We start from the raw sequence: 27,218 nt of genomic DNA on the forward strand, positions 1-27,218 counted from the left end.
TTTGGGGTTTTTACTATTAGATTGGACATTTCTTTTTATGCAAAGCATAAACATATTTGCAGTTATTTCTGAGAAAACTAAGTACTCATAAGTTATTAAAATGGTATTCTACTGTATGGAGACACATAATCATGTTTTTCCTTTTAGTTGATGCTCAAGTTATACTGGTACAAACTGTCACTAATCATGTCATCTAATAGCCTGAGATTAGCAGCACTGGTAACTGACTGCATCCTTACACTCTTCTGAAACAAAAATAACAACCAGTAAAGCATAATTTTTTTTCCACTCATGAGCAGGAACATGAGTTTGATGGCTAAAGCTATTCAGCAATTGTTGCTTTTCAGTCTGACATACATATTAATGAAATGAATGTGTATGTTTAGATTCACTTTTACTCCGTGGTTCTTGATTGTGACTGATAGATAAAAAATTACAGCAGCACAAACAACAACAACAAAAATTATCATATGATGGACTTGTAGGAAGATTTGCTGTTGTCTGCTATTAAATTCACTAACTAAAAATTTAGCAATCTCATCAAAGATGACAGCATAAATATCCACCTTCCTCACTGGTACAAACTGTCTCAACCCAACATGCAAAAAAGTTGGGATGACTATCCAGTTTCCTGGGTAGAACAGAACCACATGGAACACCTGGGACAACATAAAATACAAGGACAACTCATAGGAGTGCACTTGAATAATGCAGGGAAAAAATAATCTGTGCTAGTTAGACTGTGCAGTTTTCACCTACAAACTTTTGCTAGCACCATAATAAATGCACTTAGGATAACAATCAGAATTAGAGTATAAAATCCTTCAAGCACTGAAAAGCTACATTTAATGTTCCATTTTGGGACACAAATTGTAACCTGACAGAAAAATTCATAGTGAGGGCTCTTGAGGGAAGAAATGTCCTTTAAGTTTCCTTCTATTCCATTTCCCACTATTCAGTGCTGGATTAGCATGAAAGACTATCAAGACTGCCTCCAAAATTAGTAGAGCTGCAAAGTAATAATAATAATTAAAAAATCTTTTGCTTTTTAAGTCTCTTGGACCTGATGATAGTACTTCTATCAGGGGGATCCAGATGAGAATGCCCTTCTGGAGAGCCCTTTCATTTTATCTTCCTGAAAATGAACTTCCCCGGCCAAGAGTCACAAAAGGACTCTGCTGCAGCAGTGCTACACAGAGAGAGAACAACGCTTTGCCAGGGCAATCACGTTTCTCTTGTCCACAAGATCAGATATTTCTTCTATCCCCCATAACGTTTTTTCCTCCCATTTAGTAGCCTACCCAACCACAGCTACGCTCCTCTATTCCCAAACTAGACTTCTGTAGCATCTGAAAGAGAAAAGCCTTTGGAAAGCAAATTTAAGGGGGGACACTGAGCAGATTAAGTCACAACTGTTAAGTTTGAGAACTTTAAGAATCTTGGTTTGAATTTTATATATGTAAATTATAGCATTAGCAACATACATTTTTAAGAGGCAAATCTAGAAAGAGTGTGAATCTGCCCTCCTCTTCATCACACTGGATATTTACATAAAGTATTGGGATACTTATACAAAAGTGTTTTTATAGAAAGAAAAACTCCATTTTAACTTCAAGTTTTTGAAGAATCAGGTGGTTGATTGGATATTTTTATGATATGAATGCTCATGCCTTTTAGCATAGTTATGTATTTGAAGTAAAATAATACCTGTTAAAAGCAAACTTAAACTGAAAATCTTAAGTGAAAAAGGATCAAGTCAACCCCAAATTTAATCTGCTTACAGTAAGACTTAGACTGTTAAGAGCGTGCAACTACAGGCTGTTTCTTCATTGCTGAAAAAGTAGTATTCAAAATACAAGATCAACTATCTTAAGTTGAAAGATTTTTAAAAGATTTGTATGTGAATACAAATGTTTCTCATAGTTGAGCCAACACTGACTTTTTACTGTTTTAAATTTTAAAAAATACTTCATAAACCTAATGGTCTAAACCCCAACCTGTCATTCAAAATAGGAAGGAAAGCATTTGCTTCTTTTTTCCTGGTTTAAGTTAAAATCAGGCCTCAAATTTGATAAAACAACGTGCAAAGTTTCAGCATGTCAAAAACTGCAAATTTGAGATCCTGCCTGCTGCACACACAGCTTCCAGTAATAAGAGCAAATCAAGTAAAGAAATGAGCAAACGATGAATCAAGACCAAATACAGAGAATTTGAACTTTTATTTTCCATTTCTTTGGTTCTCTTAACTTCCCTCTAGCACAACAGGATTGTTACTAGAATTTGGGATCCATGATGCAGTAGCAAGTTATTTAAAAGTCTGCATAACTGGCTGAATTTACCTTTATCAAATATACATATACGACCTATCTACACAGCAAAACCGAATTTAATGAAAAACGTTGATTTGACTTAAGGATTTGCCTGCTTTTAGCTCGATGACATCCAGTTTTAAAACATTTCATCATATGGGGTGACATTTAGACACTTCACAGTTCTCAGGGATCACACCAGCTCACCAGAGGATCAATCACCCTTTAGAGACACCTATTTCTTCCCACTGACTCTAGAGGGAAGTAGAGGACTAAGCTATAATACACATCTCGTTCATTAGCTAAATCCTTCCACTTTAAGGCTATGTCTATTTTTCTGCCTAATTTTGAAGATGGTTGCGCAGGTATGTTGATATTTGACCCAAGATTATCCTTTTAAATTCTGCCCTTCATGTGTGTGTGGATATTGACTGTACTTGGATATTTAGTGCAATTTTAAAGTATTTTACTATTTAGTATTTAGTTTGACAGCAAAGCTTCCAAGGTATTCATCAGAAGCAGTATTTGACCTTGCAGTGTAAGAAATTTGAAAAGAAAAATAAACCCTAAAATTCTATCAAGCAGACTTCCTAACTCAATATTGCTTCTGTTATAAAATAGTGTGTGCCAACGTGATCGGTTTTGGTGACTATTTTGAAAAAACAAAGAGCATTAGTAACTCATATAATATTACATATAAAGTATTACATCTTTCTCCAATAATTAAAAGGAATTATGATTTGCCTGTATCTTCTTGCAAAAATCTGCATGTTCTATATAGTAAAAGTTATAAACATTATTCAGTATTTAACAAACAATTTACATAATGTAAATATTCATGTAGCCTTTAGCATTTTAGGACTAAGAAATTCTGAACAATATGCATTTCATTAATTCTAATATTGCAGTTAGTTACTTCTTGCATGACAACAGAAATTCTTGGAAGAATCTGTATTATATATTAATAAAATATAACTTGATTTTTTGAGACCTCAGAACATTCTTCTAGAACTACTTAACTATCCCACAATGATGGCTTTTCTATAGACTTTTATTTTCATTCTTAAAAGATTTGGGACTATTCTTCTTTGGAGCTCTCCCAAATGTGTTTCAGTTTATAAATCTCAAGGGTTTATGACTTCTGTCCATGGGGTAGCATTATTGATAGCAGAGAAATGAGAAAACCTTTTTCCACCCCTCCTATACTGAGTGCTGCTGCTTTAGATACAAATGGGAATAGTAGAACACGAGTTTAATATGCAACTATCCTTTCGAAGACTGAAGCATTAAATGCTTATTTTTCACTGTTATGTTCATGAAGTTATTAATACCAGAAAGCTGTATTTGAAGCCAATATAACACACTGGATTATTTCAGCTTTGAAATACACATTTTAAAAGAAAAAATCAGAATGGTGCATGAGGGTCAAAAAAGAAAATAATGGTTTAGCATCAATCTCATTAGTTCCCATCATTTTACTGGCATTTTCCATTCCTAGCACAGCCCTGAGGCAGCTTTTCTGTCCCTGTGCGAACCCTTGCCTCAAACACAGCTGACCATCCTGACAAACACTTGCACATGATGTGTGAACTTTTATCCACCAAGAGAAACTGCACTATTTAAAAAGTTTCACACTGGTTTGCTTGCCTTTCACTAACATAAAGAACACACCCAAGAAGTTTCACCACTGAGCTTCATCATAATGCTTCATATATGCTTCATTTAAAAAAAAAAAAAAGTAAAATAAAAAACAGATTATGCAGTTATTTGTCCAACTTTGGAAGGAATCCTCTAAATTCAGGAGATAAGAAACTGCAACTATAATAAATATGAAATCTCAGCCACATAGTAGGAATTTATGAATTAAGATGTAAATATATATGCACACTGCAGGTTCATGATGAGTACATCTAAACATCGTCGTTCACCTTTCAAAGCTTCCACAGAAAGTATCTCCATAGCAACTTGCAGTTGCCAACTGTGGCAGTCATTTCCAACCATGCAAAAAAATTAATTAGCAAGCAAGAGTATATGTTCTTGAAAATTAACTTGAAAAGTCAACGTAGGAGTAACAACTTCCATATCCTAGACCAGCAGTCTCCCAGATTGGTCTGAAAAGCTCAAGTGATGTGTTTAAAAGTAAAAATATAAAGATATAGGTGCTCAGCAAAATTAGGAATTGGTGTCTTAGACCAGCTTCCATGGGACTCATTCCCAACGGTGATTTGCAACAAAGGAAACCAGATATGTATATACATTAGGGAGTATGCATTTTAAAAAGTGCCATCTACCAACACATAGACATATGCATTGCCTAGGAGCTTATGGGCAATAAAATTCTTACCACATCACAGGTATTACTGACAAGGTTACAGTTCCCATCAAAGCCTTTCAACAGGAGACTTTCAAAGCCAACCAAGATGCTTGCTTGACAAAATTCCTTATGCATATTTAAAAATGAGCCCAAATTTGTACCTTTTAAGAAAGGAATTAAACCAAGTGGAAGTTAAAACATACATCTTTAAGGTTTTGCAGTTTAACAGATGAGAAAACCCATATTATATGCAATGCAACAGCGCTGGAAGGCAAAATTGCTTCAATTTATACACGTTTATGCCGGTGCCCTCATACCTCCAAAGAACTTTGCAACTATTCCTCAACAAAGACCACAACAGGGTGAGATGAGGAAACTTCTCCGGTAGGTATAAAGCATTGCAAACTTGCTACAGCCAAGGGAAGAAAAGATACTACGTAGAGATTAAAGACACCACAAAACAAAGTTTACTTGGAATGGTACAAGTGTAGCAACCACGAGAGGTCACATCGTCGACTCCTCACAGCTATCACACATCACAAGCATTCAGAAATAGTCTTTCTAGAGCTGTGGCAAGTGGACAGTAGAAGGAAGTGTTTATTAAGCAGCTATTTTTTAGCTGGTAAAATTTTTCAGCTGCAATTTTTGTCTGGAAGCCTCATTTCTTAAAATTATCACCACCTTTTCACTACAAAGCAATCATATCCTTGAGAAAGATGTTTATTTTTTTATCTACTGAACAAGAGCAAGCAACAACTAAATGGCAAAATTGTACCAAGTCTGCAGGGGATCTGTAAATGCATCTATAGATTAATCCTAAATGGATCCACAGGCTCAATCCTGCCATTTGCCCTGAAGTAATTTACAACTAAACTGACTGGTTCTGGTTTTCTCAGAAATTTGACGTAAATGAGAATTTTGGGGATACAGCATGCAGAGTTGGAAAGCAAACACAATCCTCAGCTGGCCTAGGATCATACAGAATGAAACACAAAAGCTGGAAATTCATTTGCACACCCTGTAAACCAAAAGAGAGGAGAAACGAGGATTCCCCAGCCCCAGAAAGCTTTGCACCCCTTCCTTCCACGCGCTTATGACAATGAAGACGACAGTCTCCACTACAAACTGAAGTATCCCAACAAGGAAACTGTCAAGAAGACTTAAGAACATCCAAAGGCAATCACAACTGTGTCTGCTGCCAAGACACTATCGAGCATTATCTCTTATACTCTGAAGAACTGTCAGGTCTGTGAAAAAAGTGGGCTTTAGCGCAGACTTTAGAAAACAAAATAAACTGAGCAAATATCTACAAAAAAAAACCCACCTCAAACTGCAAGAAGTTTTACTGGAGCACGTGTCCTTGCTTTTTAACATCAAGCCATTAAAATTCATGGCAGGAGCACACACTCCTGGTTTGCCAATGGCCCATTTTCATGCAGCCTATTTTTGTTTAGAGAAACTTCATAAAATCCTGAATATTAAACCTTTCTTCAAGCTATAATGATCATGGAGATTAGCTCTGATCAGCAGTTTTAGGCCATATGTAAATTTGGTATCCCTAGGCAGAGTAGCAAACCATGAAATACCCTTCTTTTTTCCCTTTGGCTAGCATTAATAAGGAGTCTGTTCTACAGACCCTCATTAACAGTGGTCCACACCATCTATTTAGCATTCAACAGGTTGTAATTCCTGGACCATGTCAGGGACTAGCCTACAGCTAAGGTATACCAGATTTGCAAGAGAAAACATAATTTAAGCATTGGAATCAGCTACAATAAGAAAGAAACATTTACCTCATTCAGTTTATCTTAATTAATGCTTTTTTTTTTTTAAATGTTTTCCACTTCTTTGGCTGCTGCAACAGAAACAAATTTAGTAGCATTTAAGCAGCCGCCACCACCACCCATCCTCACAGACATGCTTATGAAAATGCTAAAGTACACAAGTAAAGGAGGATAGGCTTCCTCTATGCTAGCACACATTGTTTAAAACCCTCAGGACAGGCCAAAGTAATACAAAGCTGTAACAGTCGTGAGAAAATGCAACACATTTTATACAACAGTATATTGAATGTAGATATTCCATGGTGGGTATGAACAGACTCCCTGTTACAGCCTGTGCAGAACAGCATCGCTCCCTGGATGAGGTCTGCAAAAACAATCCTTGCCTTTATCAGAAAATTTGATTTAGTTTCATTTAGGAAAGAGGTATCTACATTCAGCTGCAAACCACAGAGAACAAAGGTTCCTTGACTAGCAGTTCCCAAACTGCAGTGTGTGACAGGAGGTGGTACAATGAACCGCTCCGGATGCTGCTGCACAGGGGCTTCTCTGACCACAGTGTGGACTTATCTGTTCACACTGGTTTGGAGTACATGGTAAAAATACTGTAACTGCTGTTTGAATCTCTACAGTGATTGAGGAAAACATTCTGAATTTTGAAGTCCTTCCTTGACACTTCCCAGTGCTGAGTCACTACTTGCAATGGAACTGACAGACAAATTGTAAAGTAGAAATTTGGAAGAGGGATAACGAAAAGATTTGCTCACTTGCTTCCAAAAGGATTCTTCAGTTTGAAGAAAAAAACTAAGGGGAAAAAAAAGGCTAAAAAAAAAGAAATGAGTTAAAACTTTATTCAATAGCAATGAAGCCTGAAGCTGATCATTTCAACCTTCCTGGATACAGCTGTAGCAATGAGAAAATAAGAGCCCAAAGGATGGATAAACTATATTGTCTTAACTAGCAAAGGCAAACCTTCAAAATATGAAATTGGAACAGAAAAGCTATACTATTAACTTCTTTTCCCTGGCTAAGAAAATATGATCAAATTTTCAATTCTTTAGTTCTTATTTAGTAAGCCTGGAGCAAACACCAAGCCTGCTGAAAGTGTAACCTCCCCAAATTAAACTGCCAAATAAGCAAGATTACAAGCCCAAGAGGTATGTCTATCTTTTTGTCTTATAATTATTTTGAGTACTGTAGGTTTTGTTAACAGAAACTATAACAGAGTTCAGCTTAAAATCAAGAAAGCAAAATTGTTTCAATTAAAAAAAGTTCGCAAACCAATGCTTGTGAGCGTGTCCAACAGTAATATATGCAATTTCATGATCCATTACACTGTCTGTTAAAAAATGCTGATGTGCCTCTCTTGCTTTTGCTTCCCACAGCTGTGGGCCTTCCCTGCTACAGTTGGGCACTGAGCTCCTGTGCCAAGCCCTGGCCAACCTCACTAGGGGAACAGTTACCCCACTGCACAAAAAGTTGACGTGCCAAGAACAAGACTGCCCACCCTGTTAAATCTATCCTACACCACGCTTGCTAAGCCATCATCTGTTTTACTAACAGTGTATAGTTGCTCCCACATGGCAGTGATGATAGGCAGTACAAAATCCATTTATTCATAGCTACACCACAGACATTTCAGTATCCCACTATACCTCCTGTAATGCAATTAAATTCCGTTTTTTTTCTCTATATCACTACCATTCAACTTCTGTCCTCTCTTTAATTACCAGAAATTCTCATAGTGGTTTTAGGGTATGACTTTTCTCTCTCATAACATTTGTCTGTGAGGTCCTCAAGCTTATTCATATAACTATTGCAGAATTTGTCAGATGAAAACCTTAAATAACATTTATTTAGAAGATGCTGGTATTAGCATTATTATATCCAAGTATAAGGTGAGTCCTGGATACCAAGTACCTAGATATGGCTTAAATCAATGAACTGATGTCTCTCAGTGGAAGATTCCAAAGTAAGTTCAATTGAAACATAGCAGCAGGATGCTTCCCCATCTTACATTCCATCCTGGCTTCACTCCAGGACTTGCTCAAAACCAGCCCAATCCTGCATACGTTTGTAATTCTTCTGACTGTAGCACTTATATAGCCTGTGGGAGTAAGAACCCATTCTTGCATATAGAAAGGAACTCTATATTGTTTAATAGTTTGATTTGCTATTATATGCTACTGCATAAGTTTTATTTTAATATCGTGCAACTGCTGTGATTGCATTTTTATAATTGGTGCTCTACCCTAGAGGAGAACTTTTTGAAGAGTAAAAAATGCTACCTAGGTGCTGAATCAGAGAATTTACTGAGAACGCTTTGGGTAGCAGTACTTGGCTACAAAGCATCCCAGCAAAGGTTTTGCAGGTGCTAAAGAATTCAGACTATGAGATCAATGATATTAATTAATGCTTCGTGCAATATAATGTAAAAGAAAATTAAGGTAGAGAATTAATTTTGAAAGAAAAGCCCTGGACAGAATCCAGCTGAGATGTCAATGACCTGAAATTTGGGTATATTCTATCAACAGATCTAGATCTACATTATCTCCATATCGTGGACCAAAGGTGTGGTGAAGTAGCAAGAAAGATTTTATGCTAAATAAAAATGGTTGCAAATTTAATCTCCAAAGACTCAGATTTGTAGTAAATGCAGCTTTAGCAACAAGAAGCCTGCATGAATTTCACTGACATACCCACAACCATTGATTTCACAATATGCTGATCTCAAATGAAAATCCTTCATGTTAGCTATCAGGAAAGCACAAACAGATCTCTCATTAATGCTCCCTTCAACTTAAGTGCTTCAGATGCTTCCCAAACTTCTCAGATACACTGCAGGAATACAGTATTGATGGCAAGAAGTGACAGATGAAACACTATCAAATAACCACCTTTTTAAATATTAGAAACTGGTGTAAAGGAAGTTACCATACTGATAACTACCAATGGTAACAGACAGTGACTGTCCAACAGAATTTTTTACAACAAAACATCATGGAATTCAGATTGTAAAGACATTGGCAATTATTTCAAAGCCCAAAGAGCTGTATGGCACTACAGATGAGAGATTACAGCTTGGAGCAACAAATCAACATATCTTTATCCAAGAGCAGTAACAAAAGATTGACTAACTGAATTGGCAGAGTTGGGTTATTTTGCTTTGAAGACATGAATCATTGCCTAGTTCTTACTTTCCTTACATTGTGACTTGTCTTCCAGCGTTTGAGAGATATAAAGGTAATAAGAATCAAAACATATAGTCTTGGCATGAAAAAAAATATGAAGAAAACTTGTTAGACCTGTTACGGAATCAAAATACGGAGTTCTGTCACACCTCTGTTACTGCTGAAACGTGTTGAAAGGTTGGGTGAATTTCTCCAGAATTCTTATATAGAGAAAAACAGAAAAACAGTTCTGGGTCTTAGAAGTCAATCACAGAAAACTGTTGCACTTTGACATTTTCTTACCACTTAATTTAGATTCATCAATGCAATTTCCTTCAAGGACAATTTTGCTTTTAGTGTAATTGAAAAACAGAGACAAATTTCAAACTCTCAAAATATTTTTCAAATAGATCTTCACTGTCTGTTATCCCAGTCAGTCATAATTAGAAAAAAGACACAAATATATATATGCAGTGCCTTCAAATATTTTATTCCTAGCATCTGTTTAATACGTTTTATTTCTGGCATCTGTTTGATAGATACACTTTGGTTTTCAATAGAATCTCCTTTGCAGCAGCAGCTGCTGCAAGTGAATGGCTTCTAAATTCTACCACACTACCTTTTTGGACATTTTTATATTTTTTTTAAGGATAAATATCCCTGAAAATCATTTGTAAACCACCAGTAAATGTATTCAGAATTAGAACGTGGCTCCTTCTATCCAACTGGTTTTCGGATACTTCAAATACTATGGGTTTTAGCCATGAGACGCTGTCAGAGAAGTACTCTGTGTTGAGGCCAACACAGTGGTCATCATGTATTAAACCTCAGAGAAATTACAGGAGTTATTGAACAGCAAAGGGAATTAAAACTCACGTTCTTGACTGGTAAGTGATCTTTAAATTTAGGTGGTTGTTTTTGTGGGGTTTTTTTCTTGTTATTGTTTTGGTTTGTCAGTTTTAGAAAAGTATAACTTAGAGCCATATGAAAATCGTAGCATATCCTTCTGACAGCAATTGCAATAATAACCATCTTTTACTGCTGTATGATTAAATCATAATACTGATGAGCTAAGTTTTTATTCCAAAAATCATTATCGTGAATATGTATCTGTTAATATTTTCTCAGATCCAAATTTAGATGTTTCTACTGGGAGTTTCCAACATACACCAGCAGAAGGAGGAAAGTAAGAAATCTGTACTATGAGATTCCACCATTGACCTATCACATTTCCCATGTGTGGTACTAACTCAGTCATGCATCCTTTGCCGTTCTTACTTTCAAGCTCACCAGCAACACTCACTAACAAGACTTGATTTCTAAAAATACATGTAAATTCTCACGTTTTTGGTAGACAGCCATGGAAAGTTGCTATGCAGACACATGCTTGCACTTAGTGCAACTGTGTGTGCTGATGAATAGCTGCATGTGAAGGTAGACATCTTCTGTGCTTAAAAGACAATCTCAATGAAGACATCATTACATTTTCTAGAAGATTTGCTCAACATATGTAAGCCAAGTGAACTCTTTTGAGTAAAGGAAAAAAACCCAACTTCTCAGACTATAAAAATAGATTACCTATGATCAGTTCTTCTGTTGACTTTTTTTACTGCTTGGTCATTCTCACAAAGGTTTCCTTTCCTATTGCAATTGCTTTCAGTCTTCCAAAAGTAACGTACAACTATCCTTTGACTTCCTGGGACTACAGACTGCAATTTAAACCCCAAGCACTATATTTAATGGTGGGAAAAGAAAGACTGCGAGGGCACAAAATAAAAGGAGAAATGGGAGGAAACAAGGAAAATAAAACATGAACCCACAGTTTAAAAATAACATCTCTTTTGTATCTTCTTTTTTTTTTTAAAAGACATTATCTATCTGATATTATCTTTCAAATAATATTGGGGAAAAACAATCAGACTAACCTGAAAGAGAATAAATAATCCTGTCTTTCTACAACGATGAGTTTTTTATTCAGCCACCTATCTCTTTCACGAAACAGGTAGTATGGATCTGTCTATCGACTGATCCTGCCATTGCATACTAAGGCAAACAAATCCTTCCTGTACTGACAATTTACAGGTTTTTTTCCATTTAGCACTAGGAGTAGTTGCCACACCATGGCATTACTGTCAAAGGGAATGATGTCCCATTGTTATAATACCTGGTAACACACCTCAAAGATTTACGTCCAGAGGACAAGGCAGGGGGGTGTAGGGCTTCAACTACTGCATCTACTGCCATCAGTCTCCATTTCATACAATAAATTTATGGCACATGATTGCAAGTTGTGAGGATTTATTACCCTTTTCATGCACTTTAAAGGGCTTGAATGAAATATAGTGGTGTGGATACTGACAGTCCACCAACTTAAAGCACAACTTGCCACAGGGCTGCTGGCCTGCAAACAGGTGATGGGAAAGCAATACCCAGAATTGGAGATTTAGAAGTATACCAACACAAACTGAGGTTTTATACCACTAATAAAGCCCATCAAGAGAGTTGTGGAATCCTCCTCCTCTGCAGTATGCCACACAGCAATGCACTTTTTTCAGATAACATTTTCCTGGCACTCCAGTATCCTTGAATTAATTGATTATATGGATGAGGTTCTCTCATGTGTCTAAACTGCTCAAAGCTTTAAAGCTCATGCTTCTCCTTCCTGAGAAGACAGAAGTAGATGCATAACACAGGGGCAAAAGCCACGGGTAAATATATTAATGCATAAATTTCCCTTTGCAAAGAATTACATACTGAATTATACAAACTCACTTGAGTCCTCCTTTTTCAGTACCCAGCAAGGACTCAGCATTATTAGTTTTTTTTAAAAATAATTTGTTCTTTAATTAAGAAATGGGCTTATTTTTATTTAATGAACCTGGGCCATAATACAAAAAGAGCCAAAGCAGCTAAACAGTTTGTTTTCACTGTTCCATGCATGAAAGTACGAATATTTTACCACATGAAACATCCAAGGTACAGATACCATAATCCTTTCATCACCTTTAACATTAAGCATTATTGCTCACCTGGCCATGAGACTAATTGTTGGTATATTGTTGATACATATATTCACCTGCCACAGAAAAGCAGATGAAAGTTCATTTTAGCAAGAAGGATGGTGAGCAAACAAATCAGTTGTGCAGTAGTAAGAAGGAAGACAAAGGGAATTTTCTGAAGAAGAGGGTAGTTCGTCATTTCTTATCCTTACAAACAGGCCAGTAGTTCTGACTGGTGCACCTACGATGTTCTGGAACCTATTTCTGCTGGCAATCAAGAATAATTGAACCCTGGAGTGAATTGCAGACTCCTGCTTCCAGACAATCATATCACATACTCAGTTTGAGTCAAATGCTAATTGCTACACATGAGATTATTTTAATTTGCTCAGAATGTACTGGTTTAACCACCCTTGCATGACTGGGCACCAGTTAATTACTGGATAATACTTTAATGGGTTATTCCCTTCAACTTCTTCCAAAACCACAGACAGTTTAGACCCTACGAGCATCTTTGTCTGCTATAATACTGTGCATTATATAACAAATACGTCATGTACACACACAGTAACTGGAATACCGGGATCTCCAGGCTCTCCTGAAAGATGAGTGTGTGTATATCTCACACATTCATATCTCTGTAATATATACATAGCATATATGTGATATATGCATAAAAATACACATATATACATGCACACTATACCCATATTCATATACAGCTATATTTTATCCCAACACAGATTTAAGAACAAATTCCTACTGGGATGTACAAAGCAGCTGTGAGTAACTGGCCAACTGACTTCTGCTTGGAAACTAAAATTTTGACATTATAAGTGTTTCTACCTGGATTATAGGCTAGATTGCAAAAAAAAAAAAAAAAACCAACTTTACAGCAGCAAGTTTCTTTACTGAAATGCAGATAATTAATCCTAAAAAGAAGATTGCTGAATGTTTGCCAACAACAGTTTTTAAAGTACGCATAAAATTACACACGTAGAAGAACACAAAAACGGCTATGCTAGATTATACCCAAAGTTTAACATCCCATCACCAGCAGGATAGGGAAAAGATACATGAAAAAAGGTGTGTATTTCCAAAGATAGACTTTTCTATATTCTTTTGTTTCCTTTAACTCACAGAGGCTTCCTAGGCACAGTCCCATTAAATACTATTGTACTGAATAATCAAGTCGCTTATGAATTCTTCTCCCTGGATTTATCAAACTTCTTGAACCAATTTATACTTTTGTTTCCCTCAACACCTGATAGCAATAAGTTTCATAATTAAATATGTGACTTTTGACATTTCAAACCTCCTCTAAAAATCAAAGTATTGCTGCAAGAGACACTGCTCTGAATCAAAAAGACTGGGTTCAAACATTTAATTTTGGAATAGTTCTGAGGTGGATTTATTGTGACGTTTCAGCTTTGCAGCTCAGATCTATATATACTTCTAATTTTTCTACTGCTGATTTTTTTCTTAAATTAATATTTTAATATGAAATAATGACCTCATTTCTTATATACCTTTAGTAGCCAACAGGCAGAAATTGAACAAGAATTGATAGGTCTTAAAAAACTGCTAAAGCACCACCCATAAGAGATGTTGTAAAGAGGACATTTTAAGGAACTCTTTTTAAAAAGTCAGAGACCTGGTTTACACATAAGATATGAAGAGAAACCATATCTTTAAACAAAATGAATAATTTTTTTAAAAATCAGTATAAAAACTTATTTTGTTTAGCTTGGGAGAAAAACAAAACAAAACAAAACAAAATTTGGGTCATTAAGATGGGAGAACTATGTTCCTCAGGGTTAGCAGATCATACCCACCCCATTAGGAGCAAGACAGGGTCTATCATGCAGGCTACTCAGGTTAGTTTATGATGTGGTTGGACTCCTATAAATAAAATTCCCAAAAAAGTGAATTTTACATTATAGTACTAAAATACAACTATATTTCCATATCATGCAAAGCATTTCTATAATACCTATACACAAGTTCCCACCATGCAAAAAATAAATCTTTCTTATTTTCCTTGGTAAACCCAGTGGCAATATTAATTTTTTTTAAGCCAGAATATCCCAAAGAGTTCATTATAATTATCTTATTACAAGAAATGTCAAAAAGCTTAAGTATATAGCTCCCTTTATACATTATAATCTGAAACCCATTTCTGCTACTGTCTTCAACTCATTTTTTTCATTGTATCAAGACCATCATTAGCGTCAGCAGTATTTCAAGTATGTGTCTTTACTCAAAAGTACACTTTGAGACCCATCAAAATGTTCCTCTTTGCTTAAATTACATTTTTCTGCAAGTCTTATTCAAACATTCCATATTTTATTCTTATTATGGTCATGAACTCTATCTGCACTGAAACCGTTTTTCAAGTATTTGCCCCAGACTACTCAGCTTAGGAAACATTTTGCTTGGTGAAACACTTACCCAATGGCTCCACTCCACTAAACCGATGGCAGATTTTCTGTGTGGAACTCTCAAAAACTTTAAATATCCCCTATCATACTTTGAGTATAAAAATTCTGCCCAGTATGAATCACTAGCATAATAAATACATGCAAACCCACACCTACTTCAGACCTACAGCTTCAACTGACAACTGATGCTTAGTTCTTGCTCCGAAGGGGTGCGGATCCTGACATCATTTTGTGCTTCGTGTTACTTGGCATTTGATATTCTGAACTACCTCCCCAGTTTAATCTTCCAGGAAACGTATTCTTGTTTTTATGTGCACTACAAAACTGAAAATCAAACAAAACCCCAACAGTACATATATGCACAACATAACAACATCTGTGACAAAAAAGACTGAAGATCTTCAACACCAGAATCAGAAGCCACTGGGAAATTTCAGAGACTACTTTTAACTAGATAAGAAGAAACTACAACCTTTATTATTCTCTTCTGGTGGCTCTTTGTGACAAAATTTTTTTACTATTATTTTTAACTTTTAGAAAAGACTTTAAAAACTCTTTTAAAATTCTTTAAACTCTTAAAAGCACCCTTGGAGTTTCCTCTGGTCAGAAGGATTAAGTAAATTCACCAATTTCAATGCCATTTTATTAATTTTGCAGCTTTAGTAACCTCTTATTCTATAAAGCAGCAGGCTTTACAAGGAAAAAAAAAGAACCCCAAAAAAACAGAGTCCAGAAAACACTACCAGAATATTTGAAATGCACCAAAGATGGCAGCAGGTGCTATCAGACAAAAATGCCTTCTATATCCTTGCCACTTTGCCAGACAGACCATAGTTTACATTTCCTGGTATCTTTTGATTCTCATCTATCATATCCCGTCTCATCTCATTCATATTCATTCATTCTCCTTGTTGTTAGGTTGAATATTAAAAAAGAAAACCTCACCCTAGCAGGATGTTCTTGATAAGAAGCCACCATCTTCAGGAACAGATTTCTTGTATCTGAATTATAACCACGCACTATTATACAATGCACAGTGACCAATAATACTTAGTGCTTCAGACCATTCCTCGTGCTTTATCCATTTTTATAAATTCTTAGTTTATGATACTGAACAACCCTCTAGGCTACTCTTAATTCCTTCTGCTTCCTCTCTAAATGTCTTCAAATGTCCCTTTATTCCTAGCAATTATTTATAGAGATCTATTAGTCATGGTTTGGGGCTGCTTGGCTGGAACACAATGTGTTCAGGCTATTGTGCATCATGGAAAACAAGTTACCTTTTTTTTTTTTACATGCAATTCTCGAGCAATTCTCCCAACCACTGTAGTTAAGATTTTACCCCACTGGGCTTACAGCATATTGTTACAAGTCACATAATGTCAAATGTGTTTAAAATAATTTCTGCTAAATGCCTTCAGCAAGTGAAATGAGATGGCTGCCAAGTTCATTTAACCAGCCTTCACTTTCCAACCTTTAAAGAGCGAGACGTCCAAATGTTTCTGCCTGCCTATGTAATCCATAAGATTACAGTCACACTCATTAATGTGCTGAGGTAGGTCTGCAGCAGGATGCAGATCCTAAACCCTATAGCTGACCGCTGAATTTACCAGAGATCTACAGGAAATAAACTGGGTCATAACTTAAAAATGTGAGAAATCAGCAGTATTTTAAATGCAAAACCTGTTACAGTCAGGAGAAAAACTGCCATACGTGTCACTGAATCAGGCTCAACCAGTATTTTCCTGGCATACATGTATGTCTCATGCAGAAATTACAGAATTTATACGAAAAAACAACCCAAAACAAACACACCCACCCACCCCCCCCTCCAGAACCCCAAATTATTTCTCTTTTTTGTTTTAATATCATCTTAAGTTTGAAGTTTATCAAGGAAAAGGCCTCCCAACAGAAATCTGAAAGCATCGGTGGTCACTCTGAGTGCTCATTGGAGTGTACTTTTGTTCGACTTCAAATCTAGGCTGCTTCCAGGAATACAATTTTCCATGAAAATAGCTAATTAACTGACAACTAACTGTATTGCAGAATCTCCTCAGGAAAGATACACCAGGCAATAGGTACATTACTGTATCTCCTACCATTCACATATTTTCATCACTAATTATAAGCTGTGGCAAGCCCAGTTTTGAAATTCAGTTGAATATTCATGTAATACATACATAAATTTATATTCTCAGTAATTATGCTCAGGTATTTGCCTTTCTCTTATGATGACACACGAACTGTAGATATCCAAATAACCAGTGGTGTTTATTTTGAGTTCAAAAATCACACACATGCTCAAAATGAGAAGTGGCCTTAGTAACACAGAACCTGTATCAAAACACCCCCAGACCCCATCCTCAGCTGCACCATACACAAAAGATTCTTTAATTATTCACAGGCAGAACAAAAAACCCAAAACAATATGACACTATTTCCATGTTTTCTTTTGTTTCTTCTACTTGTAAGTTTTTCCAGTGGTAGAGAAAGGAAAGTCCTTAAAAGGGCCTTGGCACAACATTTCACGGTAATTTTCTAAGTTCTGTCTCTTTCCCTAATTAAGGAACTAAATCTCCAAATCCTTAAGGAAAAATGTTGTTTTGGAAAACAATAGAAAGCTGGAGAATCTGTCTTATAGTAACAGCAAGGAAGGCCAATAGAAGCATTCACTTTAATATTAAGGTTTGTATATTTAAATTTGTGACACTAAGTCTCTCAAGATTTATTTATTAGAAAAACCTCTGATATTTCTAATGAACAATAGACAACATGTAAGTGCAATTTTAGAGTCTATAAATACGTGGAAAGTCACTAGAAAATTCCATTGGATTTGCTACTTATAATTATGGCCCCACAGGAAAACACACACAGGAAGGCAGTAACAAAGAGCTGAAAGCAAAACAATATCATCTGAACAAGGACACAAAAATCCTTCCAGCAAGTTTCAGAGTCCTGTATCTTTTCCTACGTAACTATACATCTCTCATCAATGGACTTCACGGACATTGACACTGACTCTGTGATCGTGAGGACAGATCTGAGATGCCTACAGGAGTGTTATTTATTTTTCAGCAGAAGACTCTTTCAGTGAATGGGTTTGATTCAGTGCTTGGATGAGGCTGAAGGTGGCTGTGAGAATTTTATCATTAGATAAAATCAACCATGAATTTAATCAGAACATTTTCATTACCAACTTTAACTCTCAAAGTGTGTTTATATTTTGTTGAAACTGTTGCATCTGCATGTACCTTAGAGAAAGGTGGAGTTTCCAGTCTGAACGGAAATCATACATGTTGTTTGGCCTGAATCGTAACCTTAACCCAGGGGTTGTCTTCACTGATTTCAGATTTGAATGAAAAAATGTAAACCTAAATGGAAACTTTCATTCCAAACTATGTTATTTTACTTTTTTTCTCCTCCCCTTTTTTTACTGCAGAGACTGTCTTTCAAAAATCATTACTTGCTGTGCTAAAGGGCTGCTCCCACCTTTTTAGGCAAGGGAGGAATTCAACAAGTGACAAAATCAGCCAGAGAATTGATATAACAGTGCATTTATCAACGCAGAATCTATTCAAGTGCTATTTATAGAGATATGATTAGCATGGACTTACCTGTAGGGGATCCCTCCATGACATGACCAACATAGGGTCCTTCTTTGAACATTGGCCTATTATCATTTTGATCAATAACAGAAATATCTAGGCGGACTGGACCATCGATGGTTTTCCCACTTATATCTGTGACCTCCACTTCAAGCTGTGTGAACAAAAAGAGAGAAGGAAATTCGTTAGTTCACTATTACAGTAAGCAAAAAGAAAGACTAAAAATAGATTGGATCTGTGCTGTTGTAAACTAGACCCTGCCAAAGATACCCTTCCCATGCTTTGGGACCAGGCTTCAAGCAGATTTTACATCTAAGTAAAAGAGACAGATGTACATTCAAATCATGGTACCCCTGGACGCCTTGAAAACACCATATTCCCTGAAGGAAGAAATGATGAGAATATAAGAAAAATAAAAAGCCACTCTGTAAATATGATAATAATCATGTGAATATTTGGTTAGAATTTGTTTCTTTACATTTTTCAAGCATATTTAGATTGAACATATATGGTACTATCACAGTATAATTGGTATGTCTCCTAATGCTCAGTTAGGAGCATTTTTCTTTAAAAAAAAAGCTAGAATGCATTAAACATGGTAAATACATTTTCTTAATTATGGTGGCATGAAGTATTATGTTAGGCAATTTTGACAGTTCTCCAGCTGTTCTAATAAGGTATGGAAGGACAGAATGACATATGCCATCCTATATAAGCAGTACACACATAATCACAGACTCATTAAGTTTGGAAAAGACCCCCAAGATCATCTTGTTCAACCGTCCCCCTACACCTATATTACTAACTAATCCATGTTCCTAAGTACCTCATCCAAACTTTCCTTGAACACCCCAAGGGAAGGTGACTCCACCAGCTTCCTGGGCAAACCTGTTCCAATACTAAACTGCTCTTTCTGAGAAGAAATTTCTCCTAATTTCTAATCTGAACCTCCCCTGGCACAACTTGCAGCCATTCCCTCTTGTCCTATTGCTAGGTATCTGCAAGAAAAGGCTGAACCCCAGCTCACCACAACCTCTTTTCAGGCAGCTGTAAAGAGCAATAAAAGTCTCCCCTGAGCCTCCTCTTCTCCAGACTAAGTAGTCCCAGTTCTCTCAGCAGTTCCTTGGAAGACTTGTGTTCCAGACCCTTCACCAGCTTCATCACCCTTCTCTGGACATGCTCCAGGGCCTCGATGTCTTCCTTGTAGTGAGAGGCCCAAAACTGAATACTGTGTTTGACGAGCAACCTCCCCAGAGCTGAGTACAGGGGGGTGATCACCTCCCTGGCCCTGCTGGCCATGCTATTCCTGATACAAGCTAGGATGCCGTTGGCCTTGGCCATCTGAGAACTGACGGCTCAAGTTAATACTCACATCCCTGCGCATGGAAGTGCCTGTTGAACATAAAGCTGGCACATGCAGCATGTATGTCCAGACCTGGAAAACTCATATCATGTATGGCTCCAATCCACTTGCAATGGAAAGTCACAATGAGCAACAAAAGTTTAATTTTTAGGCCAAAACAATGCCAAAGCTTCTCAGGAATAGACAAAGTTCTGATTGCCTTTGCATGTTATAACTGTAATTCTCTCTCCTCACCAAGATGTCACCAGCAATGAACTTCTCAGAAGCACAGCTCTCATTTTAGTGAACCCTCCCAGCCCCCAGACTCAAGTGTTTAATCGAGTTAAGCCAGCCAGAAAGTGAACCTGAGCACAGACATTATTTAATATAACCATCTTCCAGTCTTTCCCTGAGCAAGTGGTAGCAGCAGGGGCTTGAAGTCTCTAAGCATTTTGTTTATTCTGTTAATTTATTCTTCACTGCCATGTCTTATACCTATAAGATATTTATAAACTAGTGATAAATCCTACTGGGAAAGAATTAGGTCAGAAATCTAAATCCTTATTAAAATGGATGGCTTATTACCACATCTCTGTGTATTTTGTTATGCATCCCACTTACAGTTCAGTGTGCTGGGTGTGAGTAGGAGTATTTGTTATGAGTAACGTATCTACTCACATACATAAATAGTGTCACAGTCCATTTTAACATCTACCCAGTGGTTATTCTTATTTCTCTGGGAATTGTTCTTGTAAGCCCAAGCCTTATTTTTTAGCAGATATATATCTTAACAGCTTAAAAGCAAACAAATACTCTGACATGAAGACAACAGATTCACGTCACATTGGCACAGCTGAAGCTTTATGGGGACACACACCCCTTTTCTTCCAGGGATGGTTTGTACTCTAAAGTCAATGTGATAATCTTAGGATTGCACATGATACAGTGGGCACTAGGAAGGAAAACGCTGTCTTATTACTGAATTACATTAAAGCTAGATACAGCTTTAGATACAGTTGGAAACTGCTGACAAAAAGATTTATCTCAGTAAATGTTGACTCATCAGAACTATGTTAATTGCTTTGGGAAATGGAAGAATAGCAATATTTCTCTGTGAAATTCCAGCAAATTCATTTTCAAATTCAAGATAATTTGCCCTTAATCTATCTCTCAATATTAAGTGACTATACTGCTCACTGGAAAGAACAAAGGCTTTACTAAATTTAAAAAACTACTTCAGCTCTTTTATCAAAATTATAAGTCATCTAAAGCAAAGGCTGATCTAACATTAGAGGTTTTTTTCCCCTAGACTTTCACTGATTAAGAAGAGAATAGGAGATTCTTATTAATGGCTGAAATAGAATGACTTTATCATTGCCAAGTCCACTGTGTCTGAGATCAACTGTCCAAAAAAGTTGTCATGACAAGTCTGTAGAATGGTTATATGATCTCTGCTTCATTTTATTAAGATGACAGAGGACTTAATTTTATTAGCCTTTGTACTATATTTTCCAGCTTGTCCTAAGAATTCTGAGTTAACTCACCAGCTCCTTTTAAACCCACACTCCCACAAGGTTTTCAAAATAGAAGCCTGGAAGCACTGAAACTCTGGCCACCTATCGTTACATGACTAGCTTGTGAAAGAAGCTGCTCAGTATCTCACATTGCCAACACCTCATAAAAAGTCCATGATGTCCTACCACCCACAAAACAATAACTATCAAAGCAAAGAAGCAAAACAAATATCAACAAAAGTATATTGTTACTAAAAAAACCCAATACATGCAAGAGGGAAAAAAAACAAATTACTTTGACCAAGCTGTAAATAAAACCAGGTGGAAAATGAGATTGTGCCAGACTATCAGCAGAGGGAGATTTCTGTCTTTCAATGTAGAAGAAAGGCAGGAAAGGCTCTCCAGTTTTAACACAAAACTTGACTGATGTATGAAAGATAGTGCATTCATGCTTTTGATTGCAAGAGATTGTAATTAAACATTCAGAAATATCTAAGTTCCTACCTGAGCAAAGCAACATAACTTGAAGGAAAAGCGGTGAGCGTGGAGCCAGGTTTGGGCAAACTGTCAAAAAAACCCCCACACAAACCTGCAGAGCTCTGTAGCTCTTTATTTATGTGAAAACCTGATAAGGCTGCCTACGCTTTCAATGTTCCAACTTAAAATTTATGGACTTATGTTCATAAAGATGAAGTTAGGTTCGTTGTAATCTAACCAATCACCTGGTCAGGAACACTTGAGGCCAAATCCCAATTTCATTTTGTGAGAAAAGTATACATGCAAAATGCAAAGAATAATCATGGGCTTATGAGAACTGTTACACCTCACAACACATGTCTCCAGGAGAGTACACAAAGCAGACTTTGGATATTGCTTCTAATATAGCTGAGAAACACTGATAAAATTAAGCACAACAATAAAACAGGGAAAAGCAATATAAAATTGAAAACTGCAAGCAGTAATAGATTTTAGACTGTTTGTCTAGACAAACTCCCTTTCAATACTCTCTGTTCTCAAAAGGGACTTCTTGACATCCCATCCAATTTCCCTGACTGTATCTGAAGCGAGGATCTTTCTCATCACCCAAATACAAGGATTTTACTGGGAGTTTAGTAAACTTATTCAAAGCTACGCAAACCTCTTTTAAACACTTCTATTTTATATAGTCTTGATTCCTTTCCGCTCTGCAGTCAGCAACAACATTTACAGCAAAAGATAACCAGTCTCATTCTTACCATTACTTAAAGTAATTTCAAAGGTTTCTCTTCACAGAACGGTTGTTTCCATTCATTTATTGCTTTTGGTGAAATGATTCTGGATAGCCACCTTCCTTCTCTGCATGTAAATGTCTATTTTTACATTGCAGCCAGCCAGCCAATGGCCCACACAAAATGAGATCATAAATTAGAAGTTTTTCATAAGTAAACCTGGAATATCTTTTAGTACTTAATTATCTTCAAAGTCTAATACAGGTTTTTAGTCATTAACTGCCTTCTAATTTTAATTTCCAACTCGTTGCCGATAAGAATGTTTCTCACAGAATTATCACAGAATCCCAGAACATTAAGAGTTGGAAGGAACCTCAAAAGCTCATCCAGTCCAACCCCCCTGCCAGAGCAAGATCACCTAGACTAAATCACACAGGGACACATCCAGGAAGGTTTTAAATGTCTCAAGAGGAGACTACACAACATCTTTGGACAGTCAGTTCCAATGCTCTGTCATCCTCACAGGGAAAAAGTTCCTCCTGACATTCACATGGAACTTCCTCTGCTCCAGCTGCACCCGCTGCCCCTTGTCCTGTTGCTGCCACCCCTGAGTAGAGCCTGGCTCCAGCCTCCTGACTCTCACCCTTTACATATTCATAAACATTAATGAAGTCACCCCTCAGTCTCCTCTTCTCCAGGCTAAAGAGGGCCAGCTCCCTCAGCCTCTTCTCATAAGGAAAGGAATCCTCTCCCTTCATCATCTTGGTGGCCCTGCACTGGACTCTTTTTTCTTACAGAATTCTTCCAGTTGTTTCAACAGATGTTTTTCCTACATGCTGCTCATACCCAGCTTCACCCAACAGCAGTGTTGGCAGTGGGGGTCACTGTGAGGCAAGGTCAGGGCTGCCCCATCCTTGCTCTAGCCAGTCCCACTCCCCCAGGGCACAGACAAGCCCCCAGACACGCTGATGGCACCTCTAGAAAGTGTGTGCAAGAAAGAGAAGAACACTGCATGTTTTTTTGCCTTCATCTCAGCTCATGAGCTTTTCATCCCATTGCTCCAACCCACCATAGCAGGAAGAGGAAGAGTAAAATCTGGCCGAGGAAAGGTGCATCCTCCTGGAATTAGGGTACACTCAAAGATCTGAGAGGAGCCCAGCATCATTACAAAAGACTGTTACACCACTGTCTGTCCCAAGGTCAGTTACTTTGAGGTAGGTACAGACCACCACTGGCAATATTTATTTCTAAGCTTGATTAGAAATATTACTAAGAATACTTTTAAGTGTACACTGACAGTAAAGAAAGACAACGGACTTGCAGGTTTTTATGTAGGCAATTTTCTGGTGAAAGGAAAAAAGAATTCTTTGGCCATCTTGAGTCATAAAAAGCAGTAAAGAAATTCTCTTTGTAGTGAAAGGTTTCAGTAAAAATTTGATGCAATTACCTAAAATAACTCAGAGAAGACAATAATTCAGACACACAAAAATTAATTACAATTAAATTTTCCCGCTACTAAGAATATGAATAAAATATTAGCTAATTGTTATATTACACAAGAATAGATAAAGCCAGAGGATATAAAACCAAAATACATTGCTTTAATAGATCTGGCTAATTTTATCTCAAACTACTTGATGACAGGTATCGACTACTTGAACAAGGCTGTACAGATGATGGCAAAAAATGGCACTATTACCTGCAATGGGAGAATTCAGGTTCACATTGAGAGTTACAGCCTAGGTAGGAAGGGATTAATTACCTATCCTAAGTACTCCTATGAGCATCTCACTGAGGCTTTATCTTGATAAGGCACCCACTCAAAAATTTAGATAGATTCCTTAAAAATATAGATATTTATTAGTCTAATTTTATTGGATTTTTATCTAGTAAGAGTCCTGTGGCCTTTCACTGACGTGCCACTACACACTACCTTCACACATGAAATATAAGCAGTGCCAGTCCGAAAGGATCATTGCAGGACGAGGACAGTGAACATTTCCTTTCAGTTAATGTTCAGTACATGGACTTTTGAAAGCCTAAAGCACCACCTTGATGATTATAGGTACCACCGTATTTTTCTGTAAGTTTCACACTCATGAAGACTAGAGGGGAAGAAGTGTCTTGGCTTTTGTTTTGAGAGAGGTCTCTGTCTTTATTGGACATGTTTTATCTCAAACATGTTTGCTGGGAAAAACACTACCAGAAGAAACTACAGAGCATTAGAGAGCTTCCTGAAGGCAGAATTTCTTTTACCCTAAGCTGTAAAACATTTACATGCAACTGCTCTAGGTCTTCCGATTCATTCTTCTCCTAACAAGGATCTATGCAATGCCCAAAAAGCCTTTAGACTTTGAAACACAAAGATTGTTTTGAATTCCTACTAGCTCTTTAAAGTAATCATCAGCTTATCACAAAGAAGTCCTCACTTCAAGCATTCCTAAACTCTATCCTATTTCGTTTTTGACATTTGCAAAATATCTTATCATTTAATCACCCTTCAAATGCTGGGTGTCTCATGCCTGCCTTCAGAAAGCAAACGTTTTAAGTGATGTAACTGATAGAAAAGCATAACATAGTGATCCAGTCTTGCTCCAGGCTTATGGAAAACAAGGCAATTTTTTTAAGGCAGCACTTCTAGTTAAAATAATCAAAATGGGGTTGGTTCAAATAACCAAAGAATTCCCTACTATTACTGTAGTACAAAAGGATAATCCTTCTGTATGCGTATATATACACACAGTACTCAAAAACACTTAAGTTCTTTACCACAAAAAATTCATTTTCAAAATGAATTAATTTCAAAACATTAATCTCCTTTAAAGAATTTCAGGACTCTATAGATATCACTAAGTAAACTAATTAAAACAGCAACTGAACCTTTTGTGAATGCTTACATTTTTCTCTGTAAAACACGGTAAGTCGGGCAATATATACACTGTAACTGCATATGCTCTACACACTGAAGAACATAAAACTGAAAGAATTAACAGTGGAAGAAGATTCCTGGCACTGGCAATCCAGAAAAGCCACTACATCTTGGGGGAAGGATCTTCCTCAGTTTAAGAAGATAAATCTGGAATGATTAAACTAGTGATGAGTATTTGGAGTTTTCCAGGCTCTTTATCCTGTACTGGCAGTACTACAGTATGTGTCTTGATTTGCAGTTCACTTTACAGAATATGCCTAGAAGATTCCATTAGTGAAATACACTTATTGCTGTAAAATGAAGCTAAAATAAATTTGATGTATAGCATTTTAGTTTAATAATATATTAAAATTCCTCCATAGCACCGAACCAAGCAATTATGATTTCTCTAATTGAATGTATATACACTGTAATGCTATCAGTGTCATGGTAAATGTGTTTTCTTCCACAGCTGCGCGTCTCCAAGTCACAACATTGCTAAAAGGGTGTTGTTTTCATACAGAACTTAAGTCTGGAAAATTCTTCTCTGCTGTGAGTATATAACTGCCTCTTTTCTGTGAGCCAGAATGCAGATACAAAGAATTATGGCATAAACCACAGAGAAAAGAATACATTAAATACATACTCATAGAAAGCTTGTACCAAAATGAACTCTGCCTTTTCTGAGGGACAACACTAAACTCAATTTCAAAAATTATTTTGAGGTTTTCCAGTCATTAAAAATAAAATAAAGAATTTGGGATTTTGTAGCATTTTTCTTGGGTGTCCAAACAACAAACCAACCCATAAAACAGAAAACTTAATCTCATTTTTATCACTCATTCTCCAGAACAGTTTTTAAACATTAAAATCAGAGCTGGTCACCAAGTCATTTATTTGTGTCAGTTTAAGCCAGACAAGATTTACTCTTGTGAGTTCCTGTGACTATTGTTTCAAGATTTCATATTTTTAATCTTTAAATAAAGTAGTAATTCTTTGCATGTGGCAGATTCCCTCTGATACTCCCAGAATATTTAGTTTTATATAAAAGATCAAATGCCAGTAATTGGCAGGTTTTCAAAGCTTCAGTCCATGTTATCCTAGATTCCACTCCCCCATCCCAAAAATCTAGTCCCATCGATGAATGTCACTGTCTAAAGAAACTACACCCTGAACAGGAGGCACAGGATAAAACTGGGTTTAACTACTTAGTATGCAAGAGCCACAGTGAACAAAGGAACTGAGAGCAGAGCCTTCAAGAAACTGGTGTTATCTCAACCCCGTTGTGCAGCAGGGCACAGCAGTACCTGCTCCAAGTTCCTGCCAGCCTGGTCCCCATGGGCTCTGGGTTCAAGCACAAGCCCTGCTGTGCCTGTGGGCTACTGACATGCAAGCAATGGAAGAACTTTCTAAAAGGCTCAAAATCACCATCTCTGTCTCAGAAGTGGACATAAAGGACGTATGAGGCACTCAAACTGATCGCAACCATCCTGACTAATAATGATGGAACTGATGGAATCAACTGATGCAATATAACAGTGTTTCAAAAGAAAAATCAATTACATAAATAAGATAGGCAAAAGATGGGAGAAGAAACAGAGATGAAATGACTTCACCAAAGCTGTAC

General features: G+C 36.8%; 1 protein-coding gene across 1 annotated transcript in view; it reads right to left on the bottom strand.

The window, feature by feature from the left end:
• CDH13 (cadherin 13) overlaps positions 1-27,218 on the bottom strand; it is a 477,887-nt gene that overhangs the window by 179,117 nt on the left and 271,552 nt on the right. The window contains exon 6 of the mRNA XM_084270008.1: positions 18,629-18,773. Coding sequence (XP_084126134.1) covers positions 18,629-18,773 — 145 coding nt within the window. The remainder of the gene's footprint in view (positions 1-18,628; positions 18,774-27,218) is intronic.

This window comes from Gallinula chloropus (genome assembly GCF_964237585.1).
Source record: "Gallinula chloropus genome assembly, chromosome: 13".
Classification (NCBI taxonomy): Eukaryota; Metazoa; Chordata; class Aves; order Gruiformes; family Rallidae; genus Gallinula; species Gallinula chloropus.